The sequence below is a fragment of the Frieseomelitta varia genome, unplaced genomic scaffold (assembly GCF_011392965.1).
Source record: "Frieseomelitta varia isolate USP_RPSP 00005682 unplaced genomic scaffold, Fvar_1.2 scaffold_852, whole genome shotgun sequence".
Classification (NCBI taxonomy): domain Eukaryota; kingdom Metazoa; phylum Arthropoda; class Insecta; order Hymenoptera; family Apidae; genus Frieseomelitta; species Frieseomelitta varia.
The window spans coordinates 125257-136033 of NW_025110648.1; the positions used below are offsets into that span (position 1 = coordinate 125257).

General features: G+C 42.3%; 1 protein-coding gene across 1 annotated transcript; it reads right to left on the bottom strand.

Moving 5' to 3' along the window:
* Positions 1-316: 316 nt before the first annotated feature.
* Positions 317-8618, bottom strand: LOC122536592. Its single transcript, XM_043669063.1, has 3 exons — positions 8501-8618; positions 6549-6658; positions 317-674 (listed from the first exon to the last, which is right to left on the bottom strand). The coding sequence occupies exons 1-3, from the start codon at positions 8616-8618 to the stop codon at positions 555-557; spliced, it is 348 nt and encodes a 115-aa protein (XP_043524998.1). The 3' UTR covers positions 317-554.
* Between the last annotated feature and the right edge of the window lie 2159 nt (positions 8619-10777).

The following is a 10777-nucleotide window of genomic DNA, read 5'->3' on the forward strand; positions in this document are numbered from 1 at the left end:
TAACATGGGAGGAAATTTTACCCCTTAGCAAGATGTACACGGTCGATCGATTAATAGCCATAACAAGTAGAATATATAATGTCTGAAAAATCCCAATGGAACATGCTTACGTAGCAAAGCCGTGTAAAAAAATGGCATGGCAGGAATGGCGAATCGTGTATCACCGGCTGATGGGAACACCGGCTGCGTCGAATAATACAAAATTCAGCTATACTTATCTGTACACTGGTACAGATGGGTCTGGTGCAACGCGGCGTTTGTTCCAATCTAGGCGGCCTGGGGCAATAAATATGCCTCTCTGGCTGATATAATGCGAGCGTGGGTTGGTACCGCTGGAATCAGTCGTCGCAGCTGCTTGATTTACGCCATATGCCGCGATGCATCACGGGACTATCGTTCTACTTGCATTTCGCCGACCGAAAATAGGTTCGACTCTCGTAACTCGACGCTGTCCCTTTCCGTTTCGCTCTTTTCATTCTTCTTCAACCGTCGGAGTGCGACGTGAATGCTCCGTGCCGCGTCGTAGACCGATACATTTCTTCCTAAATCCTCCCTTATCGAGTGTCGTTTGTTTTCGTCTTCACAGTCTTCTTCATCTCTACTGCTTCCTCGAGGGAACGGTTGTATCTCTGTCGTTTGTTATTGGCCTCGGATTTAGAATGGCCATGCCATCTCTGAAATAATAAAGCATTCGCTGATAAATGACTACGTACATACATATGTGCTGTAAACAAAATGTTCCAATTCAATTACTGTCTTGTTCGCGAGACACAAAATAATAATCGTCTATCTTCGTCCACTCTAATCAAAACCAACGGACCATCATGGATCCCTGGAACGTTATTCGATGAACGCATCGACGACGATGTGTCGTGCACACGAACGTGATCCGAAGCATGGACTTAGCGACGAGCCCTGAGTTGATATTCTGTGTCAAAACGAAAAAAACAAGAAAAAAGGAAATCAAACGCAGCGTATATCTCGCAGCGTGGAAGACGGAATATCGCGTGTCGTTTTATCCCGAGCATTTCAACATTTTACGGACGCAGTCTCAGCGAAGAGTGAGAAAGAGGGTGAGAAAAGGAGTTGGCCTGACGTACGAGGTCGTGGTTGCCGTGCAACAACGTTCACTCTTCTCTTCCTCTGCCGCTCACTTTGTCATCGTCTTCTTCCTCTTCTCCTTCTCCTCCTCCTCCTCCTCCTTCTTCTTCTTCTTCTTCTCCTCCTCCTCCTCCTCCTCCTTCTTTTTGCTCTCTTATTTCTGTGGCCTCTGTCGTACCTCGGTCTTGGGCGATTCGACCTCCATGAACCGGTTTCGATCCGTGGCTACCGGCATCAATGAAAAACTCGACTTGTGATAACGCTATGGGCCTGGCTCTCAAACAGAGACTTTTGCAAACCGAGCCGATCCCTTTTGATTGAAACACCGGGCCGTTCACGTTTGGAGACTACTATAATTACTAATTGCCACTGTGGCTTAATTAGAGATTCACGTCGTCGCTTCATCAGCGCTTCTTCGTCTCCTTTTTCTTCTCTTTTCTTTCACTGTTCAAAATCGTTTTTCGTCACAGAATCTTGATGGTCTAGTCGCTGATGCTTGCATTGACCTTTTGAGATTCGAACGAAGAGATGATTCGTCGTCCAACGGTTGCACTCTCGCTTTCCGTTTTTTTCCGGATTGCTTCATTAGACAGCTGCACTTGCGCTACTCTCGTTGTCTCGTTTGCTCATTTGACCGCTCCTCGTCTCTTTTGTGATTTTAACTGCCTCGTTATTGGTTCGTGACTCGTGCTCAAAAAATAATCATCGTCAGAAGAAGCGATATATCAATTCAATTTTAATTTTGACGTTTGGCAATGCGAGGAGTTTGAATTTGTTGACAAATGGATTCCTGTTTATTGAAATGAAAAAATTTGCAGAACGAGTTTTGATGAAATTTCAATATATTGCAATAAGCAAGCAAACTGAACACGTAGTATTTCCTGTGTTGACGACTGTACGAACAAATCGGCGTGAAACGAGCTACCGGGGACAAGCAAAGTTTGGTTCATTAACACCGATCATGAATCATGCGAAAAAACACGACCGCGATATCCAAAACGGGATAAATATCCTTGGTTTGGCCGGATCGACAAATAGAAATGTGAATCCGATCGTATGTAGATTACAGAAGGCTCTGTGCAATCGATATATATGTGCGTGTGTACACGTGTATGTGTATCAGGAATTGTCGAGAGAAACGGAGAGGGAGGGAGGGAGGGAGGGAGGGAGAGAGAGAGAGAGAGAGAGAGAGAGAGAGAGAGAGAGAGAGAGAGGGAGAGAGAGAAGAAAGGCACAGTAGAGATCGGATAATAGGTCTCTATGCGGTGTAGCAGCCAGGGCAAGCCAGCCATCGACAAATGGCCGTGGCCATGCAATAAACAAGCCGCGCAATTAAGAGAGCAGGTTAATTAATGTGGACCAACTAGGAGGAGAAGGGTCCCTGATCCCTTTCGAATCTTTCTTTCTCCTTTCGTTAGCCAGTTTCTCTCCTCTTTATCCGATCTCTTTTCTTCTCTTCTCCTTCTGTATTTCCAATGGTCTTGCTTCTTGTTTCACGATTCGTCCTTCCCTCTTCTCTTTGCTCTCTCTCTTCGGGCTCTTCTTTCCTTCTTGTCGGCGTAACCACCTCCCTTCTTGTCGGCGTGCACGGTAGTTATCGAGAACCGAACCACTACCTTTTTTTGCGGTAGTGGGGCGTACACACAGCAGTCAGGACGTCACGGGATTTTCTTCTACCCTGGCTGATGTGTGGCCAGAAGAGGAAGAAGAAGAAGGGGAAGAAGTAGAAGAAGAAGAAGACGAAGAAGAAGAAGAAAAGTAAAAAAAGAAGAATAGGAAGAAAAAGAGGGAGAGAAGAAGAAAGAGGAGTCGTAAGAGGAAGTAAAATAGAGAGAGAGAGAGAGAGAGAGAGAGAGAGAGAGAGAGAGAGAGGAGAGGGTGGGAAAGGGCGTGGAAGCGACGGCAGGATATTCTGGTTATTCGTGAAATCGGTGAAATCGATTCGACACAAGGACCACGTCACTTGTAAATCCTGCTTTACGGGTTTCTCCTTCCAACATGATTTTGCTCGAGAATGTCGAACGAAGCTTGCGACGTTTGCAAGTCGACTGTCGATGCCTCTGTGAAATTAGAAGAATTGATTTCGATTCGATGTTATTTCGGTGCAGAAGTGGTGTAGAGCAATGATAAAGGCAAGGACTTCAGCATCGGCCGATTATCCCTACCTTGTAAATTTCTATATAAAAATAGCTTACACGAGAATGTTTCTTCATTTCAATTGATGACTTTAGCTGAGTGTAGTTCAGTCATTGTAGTGTTTATGTACATAACGTAGATGTGTATGTTTCGCGGATACTTATGAAAAGCTAAATATTAATAAATGTTGATATCAAGGATAAAAGTTATTGTCTCGTAACAATGTTGCAAACCGAATCATCGACGAGAAATTCTTACTGATAACAGAGATAGCGCTCAGCCAGAGTAAATGTTGCTGCAATCATAATCCTATTGGCAAGCGTGAAGGAAATTGCATCTGGAGCTTGTCGATCGTACATACGTGCTGGTGATTGTATTGGATATCGATTATGGAGAATGGTATCGCGGATAGACGTACGCGAGTGATCATGATAATTATCAGGCATTTTCCGTGGGCATTCAGCCGTATTCATTGGCATTTTGACGTTAACGCGAGAATTGAAAAACAAAAATCAGATACGCTTGAATCGGTCTGCATCAGTTTGTCGAGGCAGGTGTCAATGAAATCCTCATGCTTGTAAAGAAACAACAATCCAATCAAATTTTTATTAACGAAGATACATATTAAGTGGACTTAAACGGAAATGTTCATTTGACAAATTTCAGTGAAATTTTTATCGATACAACAACGAAATTCTGACTAGCAAAGAAGACTATTATTTTCCTACCAGTTATGAACAAATGCTAATCTAACGATGAAATTATTATTTACGTAACTATTGGGATAGAAAGATACGATATTTTCGACTTAATATTTTATGAAATATAAACTTTTCATAGCTGAATGAGAGATTGATAAATAGAATGTACAACATTATTCAAATTGTAACGAACACTCTGCGATTCTAATCTACGTAGGTGCGATTTAATCGAACCACTATGTGATTCGAAGAAGACTGTGTGATTAACGTCGACAGATAAAAACTAAAAATTTACTATACTGTATAGTGTTTTCTTTGGACAAGAAACGAAGGTGCGAGGAAACATAATTGAAAAATGATGGAATTTCGATAGAAATTTTCGCGACGAGGAGAGGAACGATTTCTCCACAAGGTAGAATAAAAGTCAACCAACGTTTCCTTCTGAGATCACATTCTAGATATCACGATGGACAGTTCCATCCATTCTTCATCTCAAATGGAGCGCCGACAGCCAACCGATTTGGATTTTCGCGGAAGAGAACCTCTGGATTCAATGAGGAAATGGGAGAGAGCGTGTTGCAGACCGTACGAGCTCGCGCTCTTCAAGGCCGTGTTAGACCTTCACCTCTTGACACGAGAGCGTACTCGAAGGCTCGGCTGGATATAGCCTGGAATACCATGAAACTTATGATCCGTACACACCCCGCTACTTAAGACATATTTGACCCTAGCAACGCTATTGAATCACCTACGCGATTTGAATTCACGGAGCTGATTTGATTACGATAATCCCGCCTGGATTGCCTCGAATAGATCAAGCGCTAGTGCGTAGATATAGAATTTATTCATTGTTTGCGTCGCTTTCAAAGAATTTTCCGTTTCTATAGAACCGTCTTCGAGGAGATCAAATTGTTATCTAATTACTCTAATCGAGTGTCTGTGAATGTCTGTGAAAATTATTTCTAACTGTGATGACGTACAAAGTCAGTTTCTAACCTGAAAGATCTTAAATCTTGTGGCAAATTAATTTCAAAACGAGCCCTGAATGAATCACGCACAACTCTCTGCTACCTTGGCATCTACACAAGCACGAATCGGTATTGCGTAACTTGGTCAATCAGATAACAATCAACGCTTTCTCTGCGACACAATCGTTGACAGGAATTTCAACTAGACACTGAGAAATAATGCTCACCATTAGTGAACATACGTAGCAAATGTCAGAATGAGAATACGTTGTGTCGTAATTTCCCGGCAATTAATACATCCACGTAGCCAATGCTCCGACTCGACGTTCAAGGATCGATCTTTCCCACTCATCGATTGCGCGTTGCGCAAGCTTGTCGCGGTGTCGATTCTTCGAAGATAAAAGTTTGTCTTTTGTTTGAAGATTACAAACAGACGAGAAATTTGGAAGAAATTGGCTGTGAAATGCACAGATATACACGATGTAGAAGAGAGATACGAAGCTTACTCAACTCGACAAGTTCGTCGGTACTTTCACAAAGCAATTGAAACGTTAAATTGCAGGGCACGGTTCAAAGAACGTTGCCCGCTATCTGCGGATTGGACTTAATTAAGCCCCTATCACCCTATTATTACGACAATCACGATAGCACTTCTTATCTAATAACTTAATTTGAAGCACCGTTGAAGCACCGTTTGCCTACCGATGCTTCCACGAGAAAGATGAAAGAAAGTTGAGATCAATTATCAAACCGTGAAATTATACCGATAGGACAAACGATGCTCGTTAATTTGTCATTTCATGAAGTCTTGATAGAAATTGTTCAACTTTTTCGAATGATTTATCAACGCATCTCAACACTTGTGACATACAGTACGATATACAATATGTTGTCAAATTAACGATCAAATTAGTTAAAGAGATTTCTGTGTCGAATGTTGAAATGACTTTGGTCGGTCAGCGTATATTATAATATTATAATGTATTTTGTATTTTGAAAAATAGACACATAGGAGGACAACAGTAGGAGTTTCGATAGAACTCGATAGAAATTCGACAAGTGATCTACGATTGGTAAATTAGCTGCGTCAAGCATTTAATATCCATGAAACTGTACTCCAAATCAGAATACAAATCTGTACGCGTAAATAAGTGACACGTGCAAAGGGGACAAAGGGAAATTGGCGGATGGTTTAAATGCTACCAATAGCGGTAATCGTATGGGACCACCTACCAGCTCGTGATTTCATAATCAATGCTCGTGGCACGAAAATACACGCCACTCGCCACTCGCCACTCGCTACTCGCTACTCGCCATTCGCCACTCGTCACGGCCACAGCCACAGCCACAGCCACAGCCACAGCCACAGCCGCGGCCTGTGTCTGTCATTATCTTGCACGTTCGAGTTTCAATTAGCTCGGCAATGCGACTCGCGAGCATCCACTTCGAATCGCTGAAATCCAAACGAAATAACTCGAAATGACTCGAACGAAGTTCAAACGAATTTGGCACGGCAAATTCGACCGATCGTTGATCTCTTTCTCAAAGAAATCCTAATACCGATTTTTTGATTTGCCGATCAAACGCGAGATCAATCAAGCGTCGTTTGTCAAAAATTTTGAAGCGGTCAACCAATACTCACGCTTCGTTCGTTTAAACGTTCCTTGAAGATTTTCTCTCGTGAATTTACAACTTGTGTTGTAATTTTATTTTTTCTCGGGATTCTCTCACTCAGCTTTTCCAGCCTTCTGACTCACAATCAGTCACCTTCGCAGAGTTATTTCACTCTTGTCTCTCGCTTGGTTCACATTCACACGTTCACGCTCGATGCTAAAGGGCGCACTGAACTCTGCCCTCGCCGCCGTTAATATCTCCAGTTGCGCCACTTTTTTCCCCCGATTAGTCACAAGCTATTTTCTTCATCGATGCTGAAAGGTTACGCGCACTTGCGAGAACGGCGATGCACGATGATGGTGATGGATGGATCGCTCCGGTACGTAATCAGTTGGCATTGCGACGTGAGGAACGCTTTCCTCGTGAATGTCAAGAGCCGATTCTTAGAATTCCAGTTTAATGGCACGCGTGTGTGCGTGTAAGCGTGTTCGCGGGAACACCAGAGAAAATCTGATTCGATATTGTTTACCGCGCCGTACACTTGTGCACACTACCTTTGGTCACACTATTTGATCAAATATATTGGATTAATCCATTCAGGACAAGCGATGAAACAACGTGTAGAAACAACGTTGAACAATATCGTTTTTTAAGAGAATTGAAAAACTTTAAATCCTGAAACTTGACACAAGCAAAATCTAGAGAAGGTGCAGTTGGAGGGATGAAGTTGACAAATCAATTTTCTAGTTTTTACAGGAAAATAGTTTCTAAATTCGAACCGTTAGTTCGTTGACGACGAAAGTTATTTCAACTTGGGTTCAAATTGTGTTCAAGCTGTATCGTACTGCTGGGTAGAATTTTTTCGAATATGTTTCAAAGTCGATGGAAAGAATGCAAAGCTAGTTGTTTCCAAATATATCACTCATACTGCGTATATGTATACATGTACACATCTATTTATTGCAATATCAAATTATTTGTCAAATGTGAGTCACGATCGCTTTCGAATTTCGAAACAAATCTCGAGACGATGATAAACGGTGATAAACGAATCATTTCTGAATACAATATGTCTTGTCCTTTGAGAAATTTTTCCAGCGCTTTGCATTTCGATTCCATGAAAGAAAAAAGAAAAAAACTGTTCTCCGATAAAGTCGAGCGAAAATGCGAGAAAATGGAGAAGCGTACATAATACATAAATGGTCAGGCGAAAGGAAAGGAAAGGAAAGGAAAGGAAAGGAAAAGTAAAGAGAAAACGGAATGGGCGAGATGGGAGAAAAGGCGGAATTCAATTTGTTGCTGGCACGTCGGCCATGACCCGGATTTAACAGGTGCACTTCCTGAAGATTGTTCCGCTCGATAAGTGTCGATGGTTCGCCATTCAGCATTCACGAGTTCGGTTAGCATCTCTTAGCGATATAGAAAGCAGTCGGTGAAAGCGTGGCAAAATTTGATACATCGTTTGAGACTTCGGATGGCGGACGATCAATCGAATATATTTGTATGTATTTGGGAAATATTTGTCACGTACCTACACGGGATTTCTGTTAACACGGAAGATGGCATCTTCCAAACGACACGGTCGCTGCTTTTATTCCAGCCAGAGTCCGTCTCGTCGTTATGGTGATTGCCATGTTTGTAATTGAATAAAACAGTTTGATGAACTTATTTCAAATTAATCAACGAATTTTTATATTAATTAAACTGTGTATTTCCTCTGTATTATTTATGCGTGAAAATGGAAACAGGAAGATGGGGGCAGTCTTCGCTCTTTTGCGAGACGCATTGTCATCAATTTTTTGTCAATTATTCAAATCCACTGGACCGGATTCTGAGAGCAGTCTCTTCGGACGGACTTGATCGAATGTGGGCTTGATTGACGCTATTCTTCTCCGTCGCAACGGTAGCACCGCTTTCTCATCCTTTCCCTACGGGACGTCCGCCGAGTCTTTCCCTAATGCGTGCTTGATGAGAGCTAACCTTGCCAGAGGTCTTCCATTCCGCCACCGTTAAATATTTCCACCATTTCTCCGCCTCTCTTCCCTGGATTACTCGGTTTATCGATGCGGACGATTATTTCACCCATCACGTTCGTCATCGTCTCTGCGGGTCATCTGGTTGTTAACTTGGCCTTACAGCATTATAAAGTCCCGCTAAAGTGACGCAATGCGGCAAGCTAATCTCTCCCTGGACGTTTGTGGTTGAGCAGCATGTTTTAGCGGCGATGTAAGACGGTCTCTTTCAGAATACTAATCTTCCGATGAAAAATGATCTCTTTTGCCAGATACTTGAAACGATGTGACGGTGGTCTCGCTTGTGGTATATGCTACGCGACCCAAACCTTGTTAGGTAACTAACTTAGTTAGTGGATGAATTTTCGTGAATCATTTGTTCACAGTCTGGACCCTTTTGCAAGAGTTAACAAATTACAAATCGGTGTCGTTTATCGGTCGATGATATTTAACATCGTGAAGTTCGATCGACATTACGGCACAGTTTATCCATAATAAATTCTATTGTTACGTGAATCAAATGTCGTTCTATTAACAATAACTGACATTGTCAAATATAGTTGAGGAATTTGTCAACACGACGAAACCCGCAAGTTGAACCTGAAGCTAGTCTTTCTCGAAACAAGAGAACTATCCAACAAGAGAACAATTATTTGCCAATTATTGCAAAAATTGGCGAAATGAGACTTGCAATTCGGATTGGATTAGGAGATGAAACAGCAGAGAGCAGTAGAGATAGATGCTAGTGAGTTGCACGCGGAGTAATACCGTAGTGAAAACGAGGAAACGGGACGCGACACAACGCGACGAGATGGTCGATCGAGCAGGGAGCTACGTACAGAGGCAAGGTGGGACGAAGAACTGACGACATTAGAGGCACATTAGCGTGCGCCACTCGTCGACCAGCTGGTAGCTTACCAGGCCAGCCAATTATATGCCGATTCCAAATGATCAGCTGCACAATGCCGCATCAAGTCGTCGACGTGCACGTCGTGGCTATATCCTCGATATCGATATATGTACCTATATAACTATAACTGTAAAAGCGGTTTTCGCGGAAAGGTCCCATCGGTTGTTACACGTTGCCCGCTAATATCGTTTCAGATCAATTTCAACGTACAACAATCTGTCGAACGCCGTCAGTAATGTACTAGGCTAATGATACGAGCGTCTTTGTCAACTATGGAAACTTGGCGCTTGGCTTTGGTTAACTTGAAGGGTAACTTTCTATCGCTGTGTTTTGCATGGAATCTTTCGATGAAAGTATCTCGTATCGAATCTCTCAGTGCCTTTCGTACGATAATTTCAATCGAAATGGCTAATTCATAATTTTTCCGTAGAAATGTGTAGAAATTTGTCTCGAATTTTTCGAGAAGAATCGAATTTTCATTCGCCTTGTGTTACCATTTAAATAATTTGAACTCAATGCGATGTAACTGACATAAAAAGAAATAGGGCGAGAAGGATTGGGCGAAGCTTTTGTCTCTTGGTTACAAGTTGCAACCTTACGGAGAAAATGCCGTGGGTATGGTTCAACTGTCTGTCCGAAGCCAACATGTTCGTAATTCTTTGCACCGCGAAAAGATACGTGCCGCAAGTTTTTCGTTGCCACGGAACACGCGCATCTACGTGGTTTGCAGATGTTACCAGCGGGTGTTCTTCGGGTACTTATTTGAAGAACGAGCGCTCATTTGAGGCCAGGTTGGCTCCCACTGCGACGAAAATTCAAATGTTAAGATATGTTTTTCACGTGCAAAGATCAGAGACCCTACGTTTGTTTGTTTCGCCCTTTTAATTAATCGCGCTCTTTTGTCCCTTTAACGAGATTCTTGTCCATCTCCGACAGAGGCTGTCCAAGACGATCTTCTGCTCGTGTCGTCCCTTCAGGCAGATTTCGCGAGTAAACATTCTACACGTGTCAAGTAAATTCTAAATACGTCAAGTATTCTCAAATATTCTCGAATATTTTCTAGCGGAACAACTCGAAGAAGATCACGCGTATATAATAGTTGGTTAAAAAAGAAATCATTGCGTTATATCCTCTGTCTGACTTCCATCTACTTTCACTATCCGTATATTATTCTTGATCCGATCACTGAAATGGTAGAAATCGTATTGACGAATTATAAAGCAAATAGAAAATATCGTCTGCCACGATAGTTTGCGTGTTCTCAGTTACTTGCTACCAGCTTAGTTACTATGGGTCTCATCGAGTTTAGAACGATGATGAATTACAAAGCTTCTT

Bases quoted from the DNA above. Each gene is read 5' to 3' on its own strand.
- LOC122536592 (XM_043669063.1), bottom strand. From the start codon at position 8,618: ATGACGAACGTGATGGGTGAAATAATCGTCCGCATCGATAAACCGAGT. The intron at 6,659-8,500 runs GTTAGCTCTCAT...ACTGATTGTGAG, and splicing joins AATGGAAGACCTCTGGCAAG to TCAGAAGGCTGGAAAAGCTG. The intron at 675-6,548 runs GTGAGTATTGGT...TTATTATTTCAG, and splicing joins AACGTTTAAACGAACGAAGC to AGATGGCATGGCCATTCTAA.